Below are 13,276 nucleotides of genomic sequence, written 5' to 3'. Positions count from 1 at the left end.
CCAATGTAAGTTTTGTATGATAAATGTTGAAAATACAAAATATATAGCACTATATATTTTAAATAATACAGAAAAAATCTACTTTACGTTATTATAAAATTTAAAAATCAAATTTAGTAATTAAACACATTGCTTACTTAAACACATTAGTACACATTGTTATTTATCAAAATTTTATATTAATACACATTGGCGATCATGTATAACATTTAGTAAAAACAAAGATAAAAAAAAAATGACTCCCGCTCGGTCGAGCGGGTAATGATCTAGTATATATTAGAAGTGTACTCCTAACTTGGACAAACATTACAGTCCCATTTATAACATAATGGACATGAATATTCATAAACTCAACCATCTCACATATATAAACATAAACAAAGAAGTTATACACATCAATGCAATATTATATTACGTTCTAATGGATTAATATAAACAAACACAGATGCATATGTGGGGACATGGATCAGAGTTCAGAAAAGGAGGGGACTCATTGAAAGGCACGACCCAACCCGCAGCTATCCTGCGCCTTCCATGTTACTGCTGCGCGGAGGGATGCAAGAACAACATCAACCATCCACGTGCCAAGCCCTTGAAGGACTTCCGTACACTTCAGACACATTACAAACGTAAGCATGGCTCAAAGCCTTTCTCTTGCGGCAAATGCGGCAAAGCGCTGGCCGTGAAAGGTGACTGGAGGACTCATGAGAAAAACTGCGGGAAGCTTTGGTACTGTACATGTGGATCAGATTTTAAGCACAAGAGGTCTCTTAAAGACCACATCAAGTCATTTGGTGACGGACACTCTCCTCACCCTTCTCTTTCGTTTGGTGGGTTTGAGGAGGACACGGAATGTGTCACCACAGAGTGATGACGTTAGGTAAACTGGTGGGGACTGTGGGGAATCATCGGTCCATATAGGTAAGATCTGAATTTTCGAATGTTGCTTCTTAACTACGCCTGGCCATTAAAACATCTCAAGTCTAACAAAGAATTTCTATCTTGAAAAAGGGAGAAATTCTTTGTTAGACTTAGACTTGATATATGCAACAAAATATAACAATTTAGCAAAGAAAACGAAGCAACATTCTAAAATTTAGATCTTCTTATGGGGATATATATACGATGAGTCTACATAGAACCTGCTGTCTATCTAACACTTGTAAAATTTGAGGTCTTGAGCGTTTTCAAGTATTTGGTGTGTTTTAGCTCTCTATCTATTACCATGCATGTTTAGGGTGTATTGCGACTAACCTTAAGAAGAGGTTAATTAAAATAATGCTCACTAACAAAAACTTCTCTTTCTCCGAGGGATGTATTTGTCGGGGAGCATTTTGTTGCTTGTGTAAACCCCTACCTATCTAAGCAATTAGTAATAAGCTTGTTTGTTTCCTGTCTTAATTAGAGTTTCCCTTTTGTTTTTTTTATTAAGGGTGTGGGTTATCTTGTGAAGCACGTAAATTTTCTGTTTCTCTTATTCATGTATTTGTATTAGAAGAGAAAATTGGTGTGCTTCACATCCTCAATGTAGACTCTTCCTTATGTATTGTAATCTCTCTTTTCATTACATATGTGACACGTGCTTCCAATCTTATTTATTCGCAAAGTTACAAAAAAAAGTGTTATAGAATGTAAAGAGAACACATCATCGGAAACGATCTCAACGTTGCCTTCGGCACTAGATTGACATCATGTAAGAATATCTTCTAAAATTTACCATACATTTTCATCAATATGTGTGACATGACAAATCCAAATTGTATAGAACACTCGTACCCTAAAGTGACAGAGCACAAGCTTCTCTCTGACAAAACTTCTTTCAACGGTTATACACTATACTCAATGGTAAACTTTCACCGAAGGGATCTTGAATGCTTTCGGCAAGAAAGGAATCGCCCTGGGATTGTTCTCCAGGTCGTGATACAATCTGTACTCCGCTTCATAGTCATGAAGCTTCAGCTCTGTTTTCTGATTCGTATGGTAATGATGCTTGGTCGAATTCGACTTCCCGAACCCGAATACGCTAACTCTCTCACAGACCCCCACCGCGAGCATCACCGCCTGCATACCCGACGAGTAATGAAACAAAGACCCTTCGTGACTTTTACTCCAATCCCCAAACCCTTCCGCTCTCTTACTCTCTTCCAAGAACTTCTTGACAGAGTAGTACTTCACGATCCTAGCGCACAGGACGTCGAATCTCGGGTCCGTGATGACCAGAGGAGAGGGATGAGAGGGTTTGCAGACGGTGTAGTCCAATAAATGAATCGGCTGGCAGATGTACATGACGATGGGGACTGTTTCTCCGTAAGGATGGCAGTGGCAACGCTCTCTCCTCGCGCATTGGTGGAGAATGTTGCTGTTTATGAAAGAAACGCTCGTTTTGGATCCGACCTTGTTCTCAAAACGCTGCGTTTTCGCGTTGTTGAGACGGATCACTATCTCATGTTTATCAATGAGTTCACCGTAGTGGCTAGTCAGCAATGTGCCACTATTACCAACCACCGCACAAGACGAGTATCTTCTAGAGAGCGAAACGACGCCGTTTTGTTTAGAATCGATCCGGTTCTTGACTAGTTGGATCAGATCCAGCATTACATGAGGTTCGTAAGCTTTTCTGGTACGAGTCCATAGCCTAAGGTTTCTTCTAAACTCTGACCAGTAACGAGAGACCTGAAGGGAGGAGCGAAGCGTCGTTACCGGAAACTTGGAAGGGACGTATTTTCTGCTGCTTCCACCGCCGCGGCGGCGGGTATCGATCGAGCTGAAGTAGCGACGGTGGCTTCTCCGAGTGTTGTCGTAATCGGAGATCAGATCGACCTCCTGGCTGAGCTTCGGCTCGCCGGGATCGACGGCGGCGAACTCGAGCAGCGTCTCGTTGAACACGACCTCCTCGGCGGTCACGAACCCCGACGTGCTGCCGAGCTCGGCTATCGCCGAGCTGAAGGAGAAGCTTCTCCGGCGAATCGCGACTCTGCAGATGAGCGTCGCGGCGAGGAAGCAGAAGAGGAGGGCGCTGAAGAGAGGCCGGACGGATCGTTTCATCGGGATCTAGCTAGATGTTAAATCGAATCTGCAATGGTTGACTCCATTATCGAGAATGTGAAGGTGAAGTCAACATTGGTTTGTTGCTTAATAAAGTAAGGTGTGACAGAGATTTGGCAAGCCTACTGAAATGGAGATCTGGGAGAAGGAGGTTAGATCCGTCGACGATTCAACTCAACTGACATTAAATTAAATTAATCTTTTCTTTTTCTGGTAGATGACGCAGCACCCATGTTGTGTTCCCCCTTACGCTTTGGAGCTAGAGTAGAGAGATAAAGAGTGTGTGTGTGTGGGTAGCATGTTATTTTGTTTTCAATTAATAAACTTTTTTTATTGGATAGAAAGAAAAAAACAAAAATTCAGATCATACATGCATTTTTAATAAACTTTTTTTTTAGGTAGATATTTTGATTAATGTCTCATTACTACTTCCTGGCTACTTCCAATGATATATTTATATTTTTTGCCAACTAATCTTTTTTATCAAGAAGCATCTGTTTATTAACAATTATACTAGATTCTGACCCGCCCTTTAAAGGGCGGGTATATTTTTTTATTTTAATTTAGTTTTCATATGTGTGTTTTCTATGTATATAAATCTTAATGAAAATATATATTATTAAATAATATCAACTTAAAAATTAATTATGTATACGTTCGGCTAGGGCTGGATTGTCGGTCGAACCCGCCAACCCGCGGGTTTCATTTTTGTTTTGGTCAAAAAATATGAACCGCACAACCCGCAAACAAATAATTTGTACCGGAACCCGCCTTATTTAATTTTGTGGTTATCTGCGGGTTATAATTTTTATTTAATTTAATTATTATAAATTATAAAAAATAAATTTATAATAAAAATTATATATTTTTAAAATTTAAAATTGTTTTTTAAAATTATCATATTTTTAAAAAGTGTTTACTTTTCTTTTTATTTTTGTTTTTAAATCCTTTTCGGGTCGGTGGGTACCAGCAATCCAAAATCTACCAACCCGCACCCACCCCGAATAAAATACTCATAACCTGCCAAAAATTAGGAAACAAATCATTAAATGGTGGCCCAACCAAAAATTAATCAAACGCGTATTAAAAGGCCCATAATTTGGCAGTTACTAAATTAATCTAATGTGTATTAATAGAATTGATTAAATGACAGTTATAAATTTTAAAAAGTGGACACAACATTTATCAATATGACACACACTGCTGTTAATAGAATAGATTTGTATTGATTGAAGGATTTTATATTTAAGTTTTTTTAATCATCATATCTAAATTATAGTTTTGTTATCTATGTTTTGGCTTCCTAAACATATTTTAAATGATCTTCTCCCACGAACCCGTCATTTCTGAACAAACAAAAAAAAAATAGATTTAGGTTCATATTCTGATCCATCTTTCAAAAAGTGGGTTTATTTTTTTGGAAAATTTTAACTTTTATATTTAAACTTTTTGTAATCATATTTATATCAATATTGTTGATACAGAATCATTGCTAACAATAACCCCTACAATTACTTGTAATATTACTTTTATACCGTTAGACCTATTTTAAATATGAATCAAATTCTATAACTGTAAACTACTTTTAACCCGTAAACATATTGTGTAATTTCCCCGTCAATTCCAAAATACTCAGGACCCACTATTCCAATAGCTAAATGTCGAGTATCTTTAATTATGCAACTGTTATACAAAATATTTGTATTATTAATCGGCAGTTATATGAGTTATGATATAATTTGATGGAAGTTCTAAAAATATTTGGACACAACATATATAAATAGGGCACATTTCAATTTTAATAGTATTGATTATTTAATATTTAAATATGTGTATCTTTAGTTAACAGATTTCACGGAATACTTGTAAACTCTATATTCTGTTGGAATATTTGTTCGAAGTCTATCGTACTGGATTTTATTATCGTACAGGATACCAGGAGTCAGAATTCTTTATATATTTTTCATTTAGAGAAAAAGAATAAATATTAGAATATGTTTTTTCTTCTTGTTGGTTTTACAGATAGCCTTTGCTGGTTCTGTTTCTTGCCTTGGTTTGTAAGGCTGTTTGTAATTGAAACTCATTGAAGTATTTTAATATCATCAGTTGACTCAAAAAAGTATGTTTTGTCATGTTTTGAAACATATTTAAATGTGGAATATACAATAATTTATTGCAAATATATGCATTAGTTCAAAACAATAATTGTATTTAGAAGCACAAACAATTATTGTTTTTAAATAATTTGCATATTAATAAGTTGACAATTAATTGCAAAAGATCTCACGAATCACATAAAGTAACCAAGTTAGTCACACCAGAAAAAAAGTAACCAAGTCATATGGGCAAAAAATTCCAAAATATTACAAAAACAAAGCACAAGATCATATCTATGAAATTGTCGACTTGTCATTGTTTGCCAAATGCAACTAAGACTCATCAATGTTTTGGAACAGGATCCAGAATCTTAGAAAACTACTAAAGAATTATTATGTTATTGTCTTGCTTGTGTCGACTAATAATTAAACATATCCTCTATAGAATGAATATTGCAAATCTTATAAATTCGTAACGTAAGAACACTATATCGAACAAAGATATTGTTAGAACACAACTAAAAACGAACTAATATATTTCAATACTTCAACTTAAGCAAATATCTCATGCTTCAAACATACAAATAGTGTTGACTACATAGAGAAATAATCCTTAGAACTCAAATCTGTTTTGACCTGTGATTCTGTGCAGCCTTCATTTTCTCTGTAAAGACTTTGCAAATTTCCGTGGTAGAATGTAAAGCCTGAGTAACGTAGTATATATAGGGAAGGATAAGCAGGTAGCATAAGTATATTCCTCTGTTTAATATTTCCGCAGCAAATATTTTGGTAATTAAAAGCCTTGTGAATTCGGGTAAGTTGGTTAGGAAATATAAGATTAAAGATAGAAAAATAAGGAAATATATTGTTTGTTGGATGTCAAAGATTTCGTAGAAAAAAATCTTTCTTTTTTCCTTTTTTGAACAAACAAATCAATACAATTAAAAGTATAGATTAAAAATATTCAGTGGCAGAGAATGGTAAATAATGCTGAAATAAAAGGTCACTTCAAAAAAGGGTCTTCTGTTTTAATAGTATAGATTTTAAGAGAAAAATTGTATCGAAAATCTTGATTTGGAAAAATAAAATCATCATATAGAATTTTTTATATAAAATAACTCGAAATAATTTTAAAATGGTTAAAAGTAGTAAAAATAGGATTTCAGACATAAACTTTGATGAGATGATTACCAAAAAGAAAAAATCTTTGATAAGATAAAATTACCGACTGGATATAATAATTTTCTCAAACTTGTTATAAAACAAATAAGGAAAGGGCCGGGTTTGATTTGATCTTCATGTAGTCTCCAACAGGCCTTCATGTAGTTTCCAACAAGCCTTTTCTTTTTGGACTTCGGCCCAAACCACCTTGCGTGCTTATAAAAACAGCGAGTATTTCTCTTGTCATTCATCAAAACGGTTGGAAACATCCTCTCTTCCGCTAAACGAAAAAGACACCCTGACGTTTTCGTGTTATACACAGAAACACTCGGCTGTTTTCTCCCGACATCATTAAGTCTCCTTGTTCCTCCTCATCTTTCCTCTATAATCCACCTCCTTTCCTTTTCTATACTTCTCTAAGAAAATTCCTGATCATGAATCAACCACGCTTCTAGGGTTCCCACTAATCATCTCAATTTCAATTCAATAAACAACTCTGAATTTTGATTATTTTTCCTCTGCAAAAACCCTAAAACAAAAAAAACAAAGAAGAGAGGATGTACAGCAATTTCAAGGAGCAAGCGATCGAGTACGTGAAGCAAGCGGTCCAAGAGGACAACGCCGGGAACTACAACAAGGCCTTCCCTCTCTACATGAACGCGCTCGAGTACTTCAAGACGCATCTCAAGTACGAGAAGAACCCTAAGATCAGAGAAGCCATCACCCACAAGTTCACCGAGTATCTCCGCCGCGCCGAGGAGATCCGCGCTGTGTTAGACGAAGGCGGGTCGGGTCCTGGATCTAACGGGGACGCTGCGGTTGCTACGAAGAAGAAGACGAAGAGCAAAGGGAAGGACGGAGATGGAGGAGGGGAGGATCCGGAGCAGTCGAAGCTCCGAGCTGGGCTTGACTCTGCGATCGTGAGGGAGAAGCCTAACGTGAAGTGGTCTGATGTCGCGGGGCTTGAGAGCGCGAAACAGGCGTTGCAGGAAGCTGTGATCTTGCCTGTTAAGTTTCCTCAGTTCTTCACAGGTATATAATAAAGCTTCTTACTTTATTGGATTCGTTGATCAGTTCTGTTGATCGAATTTGATTTGTTGTGATTTAGGGAAGAGGAGGCCGTGGAGAGCTTTTCTGCTGTACGGGCCTCCTGGAACTGGGAAGTCGTACTTGGCTAAGGCTGTTGCTACGGAAGCAGACTCTACGTTTTTTAGGTAAACATATGTCTCTCCAAGTTTGTTTGCTCTTTAAAAATTTCAACTTTAACTGTTTCCAGAACCATATGTAGCCTGATCGAGTAGCTAAGTAGCTGCCCTGTAGTTGTTATGTAGTTTATATAGCTTTTATCAGAAGAACTGTATATTTGGGTTTGACGTGCCTCGGTATCTTTATATATACAAGGTTTTAACTTTGATGAGTATTATGTGCACTATGTATACAGTGGCGTTTGAATAATTTTTTTTTTTTTGTGCGTCCCAACTATCAGTGTGTCTTCATCGGATTTGGTTTCGAAGTGGATGGGTGAAAGCGAAAAGCTGGTATCAAACCTTTTTGAGATGGCTCGGGAGAGTGCTCCGTCAATTATATTCGTCGATGAGATAGATTCCTTGTGTGGTCAACGTGGGGAAGGCAATGAGAGCGAAGCTTCAAGACGTATCAAAACAGAGCTTCTTGTGCAGATGCAGGTGAAAAGCTTATATTTTGAAAAAAATTGAATTATTAGCAGAAACTTGACTTTCCCTCTCTCCTTATATTATTGTAGGGTGTTGGACACAATGATGAGAAAGTCCTTGTACTGGCAGCAACAAACACACCATATGCTCTTGATCAGGTGAAACACTTGATAGTGAACTGGTTCTTCGAATTTATTCCCAGCTTTTAGAAGAACACTCAAAACTAAAATACCATGTTGATTGTAGGCTATTCGGCGACGTTTTGATAAGCGTATCTATATCCCTCTACCGGATGTGAAGGCTCGGCAGCACATGTTCAAAGTAACATTCGTCAGAGTAAAATTATTTAGTTTATTAAAATCCTTTTTGCCTAATGATGTCCGTGTATGATACAGGTGCACCTGGGAGATACTCCTCATAATTTGAATGAAGCTGATTTTGAATATTTAGCTCGCAAGACAGAGGGGTTTTCTGGTTCAGATGTGGCTGTTTGTGTAGGTGGCTTCGCCTGAGTTGTTATTACACATAGCCATATAAATAAACAAGTCTTTATTCTGAATGGTTTCTACTCTGTGGCAGGTCAAGGATGTTCTGTTTGAACCTGTCAGAAAAACCCAAGATGCCATGTTCTTTTTCAAGTCAGCTGATGGGACGTGGATGCCATGTGGGCCTAAACAACCTGGTGCCATTCAGATTACAATGCAGGATTTAGCAGAAAAAGGGCTCGCGGAAAAGGCATGCAGTTTTTCCTTGAAGCTGTTTTTAGTGATGATATGATAAGACTAGAGAAAATCCTAATGGAGAGTATGCAAAAGAGCTTATGTTTCTTTATTTTTGTTTGGATTTGAAACAGATTATTCCACCGCCCATCTCAAGAACAGATTTTGATAAGGTATTAGCAAGACAGCGACCAACAGTGAGCAAGTCTGATCTTGAGGTCCATGAGAGATTCACAAAGGAGTTTGGAGAGGAAGGTTGATGATCACATGGTTCTAGTGTCAGGGGAATCTATGTGTACCACAAAGAACAAATCGACTCTTGTTTCATCCATATCATTTAATTTTCTTTATTCCTTAACTGTAAAAATTATTGGATATGAATGGCGCTCTTGGTATATATCCAATATAATACTTATCAAATTAATTATGTTGTCATATACTTTTTAAGAAAAATAATGAGCCAAGCCATGATCGCTAGTTACGTCTGTAATGAGTCTGTTGCTTGCTAACAAATGCAATTATAACAATACTTCTTGCCCACAACATCATTTTTGAGTCATATAGGGTGTTAATAAATCTATGCAAAAATCTATAACCTATGAATGATGTCTTCCGGTATTGGTTTGCCAGCTTCCGGTGGGATCTATAATCCAAGATGTGCATTCTTCCAACAGTTGAAACTTCTGGCGCTTTGCTATATCCAAGAAAATCTCCATCCTCTTGCGGAACTCAGACCCGCTCTCCTTGCATCTAAAGGATCCAGAACACTCACACTGCTCTGTCAAATGAGCCGCTTTCACCTGATTGCACCTCGTGCAAACTAGATCCTGCATGTGGTACATTCTTTCTCTCTGTCTCACCATCTGGAGAAGACTATTCTCCATCTGCTCTCTGTCATATATCTTCCCACATTGTGAATCTACGCAGCACCATTCTTTCTCTGTTAATAGAACTGGGTCTCTGCCTATATCTAGGTCTCTGTAGGCGTCACAGTTGCTGCAACAAGAGAAAAAACAGTACAACAGAACTCAGTAATTACATATCCGCTTCTCTACTTCTTGCTTACTCTTGCAAGAAAGTCAAGTATATGAAACGCAATAGGTATGCCTTTGGAAGTAAGATAAAAGTACAACTAATCTTTTTTTTAATGGGATTTGGGGAGTCTAAGGCAAGTTTCGTTTCTTTTTAATGTGACTAAACGCATCCTGCGTGTTGCAAACAGACTACGTTTTTGCTATAATGACTCACAAGAGTGTGCCAGGAAAAGCAGCACGTTGTCAGGGATTTTTGGTTTTCTAATTAAACTAGTGGCCAGAAGAAAAGTTGATTTCGTAAGGCTATTTCTCTATTAACTAGATGTAGAAGGCACCACAATGCATATCTCAATCACGAAAACTGAGCATATCTGTTTAGTCAAGTAATACCTGCAAGCCACATTAGGCAAGATAAAGGAGGGCCCAGGGTCAAGAAATTCGGCTTCAGCCGCAAATTCTTTTACGTTAATGTACTTTAACAGATTCCTTTTCAGTACCTATAAAGAAAAAATTATGTCAGCAAAATTGTATGTCTACAGAACAAACATGGGAAGACAATAGTAAGCATGTATATGAAAAGATACTTAGTTTCACTGCAGAACATAGTTTCAAGAACAAGATTTCAAAAGGATAGGTGTGAATTACTCAATATGGTTATCCAGTAAAATCAGTATCAGGTAAAAAGAAAAAGGAATGAGTGGAGTTACCAGAACATCTTGCTCGACATTTTGGTCAAGAGCCATAACAGCACAGATAGTTTGTACGAACTCTAACGTGTAATCTCTTTTGGGAGCTTGACTAGAATCTCGAGATGTATCTGAAAAGTCTATCTCCTTCATGTGTGACGTGATATCATTGATTTTTGTAACAAGCATATCCATATAGCTCGATGGTATCTGCATTAAAGAACAAAAAATGAGCCAATCTTTTGAGTGGATGAACAATATATCAACCGAATTGGCTTTAAGACTACCTGTTTCTTTAGATATTCTACCATCTGTGCCTCTAAACTCTCTGAACTGCCTCTTTTTTTCTCTAAAGCGAATTTCCAGGGGTCAAATATAAACTTGGCAACAATTATGATGAAATCCCTCTGCCAAGACAGATGAAATGCATGAGTGTACAAGAAAAATGGTCCACACGCGGACACAAGTTTTTAGTTCTGCTAAATGACCATTGGTTTGATTGAGGGATCTGTATGCAAACCTGAATATACTCAGGGAAAAGTCGAGCAACACTCCACTTTGGTTCAATAGTCACTTCGTCAGGTGAAATTTCATCGTCAGTAGCTCGGATACCAGCGTAGTTATACTATAAAACGTAGAAGAAAAGATACATCTCGATGAGAGGAAAATTATTAAGAAAATATGAGATCAAGAACTGACGAAGGAGGTGTTGACAAAACCAAACATAAAGACAAGAACTAATTAGGAGGATGGAATTTTCGTACTGCAGTTTTGATATAATTTCTCAACCATCCAAAAGAAAACATTTTTACTTATTAGTTTTAGTTCTTTGGCCCATTTTGTTTTTATACTGGAACCCTGCATGCATTGCAGGTTCCATGGTTTTTTAGTTTTTCATTTTCCTCTCTTTGAGGCTTGATTTTGTGTTCACGGCTTCACAATTTTACAGTTTAAAACAACTTTGCACTGTTTGGCAATCAGATATTGGAAATACAAAACCGAAGTATAAGACATAAGAGATCCAACCTGGTCCATGAAAAGTAATGAGTGCCAGTAGTGAACCGGTTCGAGCGAGATCCACTCAAAGATATCGCTGTCAGTGGCAAAGCATTTAGAAACAGTGACAGGAAATGAGTAGAGTCCACAAGATATTGAAATTATAGACGTATATATTAGGCAACGAAAAACCAACCTATTCCCCACAGCTGTGATTAAGCTGTCACAATAAGCATTAGCAGCAGATAGATCAAATTTCCCTGTGTCGATGACGATCTTTGAGAAGTCTGCAAATATTATTGTAGCACCTAATCTCCGCAAATCAGTCAAAAGCAGCGCAAACACCTTTTGCATGACCTACAATATTGATGAAAACCACAAGATGTCAAATGGATTTAAAAGTTTATAAGCAAATAAAATGTGAGTGTAATAGGCATATCAAGATATTTAGGCTGCATTGGGAATTCCAGCCTATAACAAGCATACTGCAGAAACCAGAGATGCATAAAAAAAGAATCACACAGAGATGCAAGGAGAAATTTAATATAGTTTGCTGCCATTTAATAGCACCCACTAATTTATATCTTATAAAAAGCACAAATCACTAAATGGCAGTCTGTCACTTACCTTGTGAAGCATGAGATGAAGAGCTGGATCATGAAGCTTCGAGCAAGGGCTACAATATGAAATCACTAATTAATTGGTATTTAACGAGTTGAGAATAAAGCGAATATGTACAGGATGTGACGTAATCATACCTGCAGAGCCACCAAGACAAACGTTGCAAAATGGAATCAGCATATATATTGCGTGATTTACACACATCAGTCAAGCAACTGTGAATCAACTGTTTCAGGACTCGAAATGCTGGAGCACATCCAGTGGTCTCATCAAAACTGGCGTTAACATTCGAACTACTTCCTCTGGAATTCCCATCCTGTTCAAATCCCAAAAAGTCACCTCCTTCCATCTCACTCACCAGGTTGCTTTTCAGAAGGGCATTAACAGCCAAGTGATGGATCTGCACGATGCATGTTAAATTAGATAAAAAAAATCCAAATATAATAAAAAAAAGAATTAAGCAAAAAATTTATGACCTTTAATTCCACAGAAACTTTTCTATACGCTCCAGGATATACCAAACTTGTCTGTTGCACCTGTGACAAAAGAAGCATCCCAGTTAACAAGAGGTGGGCGAAGGTCATGACAAAGGCCACACAAACTAAAACGCAAAAAGGAAAAACTATTTGACATACCTCATCAGCAAAGAATGTCTCTTCATTGCTTAGACCACCAAGGTCTGGAACACCATTATCTGACACCCAAAGAACCTATTATACAAATAAAAATCAAATGATATGGAAAAGCTGCTTCTCTCTTGAGTACAGATCGACATTTCAGAGTCATAATCAGTTAACTGGACGCACAGAGCAAGAGCAAAAAGGCAAAGAAAAAGAAGGGAGACAAATAGTGCAGTAGTTGAACTATTATAACACTTGGAAGCTAGACGGAGAGTCAAGATAGAACCTGCTGTTGGTCACGGAGTGCCCTGGACAGGAAAATGTCTATTGTGAATGTTAACCAATCTAGTCCAAAATTCCCCAAAGGCACCTAATCAGTTGCATAGGAAATGTCAATAGCTGCAATAAAGCAAACATTATGAAGAGAAACAGTTCCACTTTACAAGCATAACCTACATGGGCATATCTTGACTGAGAAATCCTCCGATCCAACCACTGAAATGCTGCCGCACAACGAAACACTGCTAATTTTGCTGCCGGACGTTGCCAGGAGACAGGCTATGCATCACAACCACATCCACGCAAACATATTTATCATTAGTTGATCCAATGAACGTCTATCGTG

At 37.4% G+C, this 13,276-nt stretch overlaps 4 protein-coding genes across 4 annotated transcripts; 2 read left to right on the top strand and 2 right to left on the bottom strand.

Moving 5' to 3' along the window:
* Positions 1–70: 70 nt before the first annotated feature.
* On the top strand, positions 71–1,591 carry LOC130506119 (zinc finger protein WIP3). Its single transcript, XM_057000753.1, has one exon. It carries the CDS (start codon positions 446–448, stop codon positions 869–871), a length of 426 nt encoding a protein of 141 aa, XP_056856733.1. The 5' UTR covers positions 71–445; the 3' UTR covers positions 872–1,591.
* Positions 1,592–1,692: 101 nt separating this feature from the next.
* LOC108810620 (beta-1,6-galactosyltransferase GALT29A) lies at positions 1,693–3,342 on the bottom strand. Its single transcript, XM_018582728.2, has one exon. It carries the CDS (start codon positions 3,043–3,045, stop codon positions 1,840–1,842), a length of 1,206 nt encoding a protein of 401 aa, XP_018438230.1. The 5' UTR covers positions 3,046–3,342; the 3' UTR covers positions 1,693–1,839.
* Positions 3,343–6,604: 3,262 nt separating this feature from the next.
* Positions 6,605–9,184, top strand: LOC130506118 (protein SUPPRESSOR OF K(+) TRANSPORT GROWTH DEFECT 1-like). The gene is made up of 8 exons (XM_057000752.1): positions 6,605–7,334; positions 7,411–7,516; positions 7,789–7,987; positions 8,065–8,133; positions 8,222–8,296; positions 8,371–8,469; positions 8,555–8,710; positions 8,829–9,184. The coding sequence occupies exons 1-8, from the start codon at positions 6,860–6,862 to the stop codon at positions 8,952–8,954; spliced, it is 1,305 nt and encodes a 434-aa protein (XP_056856732.1). The 5' UTR covers positions 6,605–6,859; the 3' UTR covers positions 8,955–9,184.
* On the bottom strand, positions 9,090–13,231 carry LOC130506117 (DNA polymerase epsilon catalytic subunit A-like). The gene is made up of 13 exons (XM_057000751.1): positions 13,108–13,231; positions 12,938–13,021; positions 12,667–12,741; positions 12,508–12,567; positions 12,169–12,431; positions 12,038–12,086; positions 11,607–11,767; positions 11,441–11,507; positions 10,935–11,039; positions 10,702–10,821; positions 10,436–10,624; positions 10,119–10,225; positions 9,090–9,690 (listed from the first exon to the last, which is right to left on the bottom strand). The coding sequence occupies exons 5-13, from the start codon at positions 12,378–12,380 to the stop codon at positions 9,291–9,293; spliced, it is 1,410 nt and encodes a 469-aa protein (XP_056856731.1). The 5' UTR covers positions 12,381–12,431; positions 12,508–12,567; positions 12,667–12,741; positions 12,938–13,021; positions 13,108–13,231; the 3' UTR covers positions 9,090–9,290.
* Between the last annotated feature and the right edge of the window lie 45 nt (positions 13,232–13,276).

The sequence above is a fragment of the Raphanus sativus genome, unplaced genomic scaffold, assembly GCF_000801105.2.
Source record: "Raphanus sativus cultivar WK10039 unplaced genomic scaffold, ASM80110v3 Scaffold2894, whole genome shotgun sequence".
Classification (NCBI taxonomy): domain Eukaryota; kingdom Viridiplantae; phylum Streptophyta; class Magnoliopsida; order Brassicales; family Brassicaceae; genus Raphanus; species Raphanus sativus.
This window is presented reverse-complemented; position numbering and strand designations above follow the sequence as displayed.

Excerpts from the sequence above, each read along its gene's own strand:
- LOC130506119 (XM_057000753.1), top strand. The coding sequence starts at position 446 with ATGCATATGTGGGGACATGGATCAGAGTTCAGAAAAGGAGGGGACTCA.
- LOC108810620 (XM_018582728.2), bottom strand. The coding sequence starts at position 3,045 with ATGAAACGATCCGTCCGGCCTCTCTTCAGCGCCCTCCTCTTCTGCTTC.
- LOC130506118 (XM_057000752.1), top strand. The coding sequence starts at position 6,860 with ATGTACAGCAATTTCAAGGAGCAAGCGATCGAGTACGTGAAGCAAGCG. Across the intron at positions 7,517-7,788 it reads GCAGACTCTACGTTTTTTAG|TGTGTCTTCATCGGATTTGG; the intron begins GTAAACATATGT and ends CCCAACTATCAG. Across the intron at positions 8,711-8,828 it reads AAAAAGGGCTCGCGGAAAAG|ATTATTCCACCGCCCATCTC; the intron begins GCATGCAGTTTT and ends GATTTGAAACAG.
- LOC130506117 (XM_057000751.1), bottom strand. The coding sequence starts at position 12,380 with ATGGAAGGAGGTGACTTTTTGGGATTTGAACAGGATGGGAATTCCAGA. Across the intron at positions 11,768-12,037 it reads TTCATCTCATGCTTCACAAG|GTCATGCAAAAGGTGTTTGC; the intron begins GTAAGTGACAGA and ends TCAATATTGTAG. Across the intron at positions 9,691-10,118 it reads TTGCCTAATGTGGCTTGCAG|CAACTGTGACGCCTACAGAG; the intron begins GTATTACTTGAC and ends CTCTTGTTGCAG.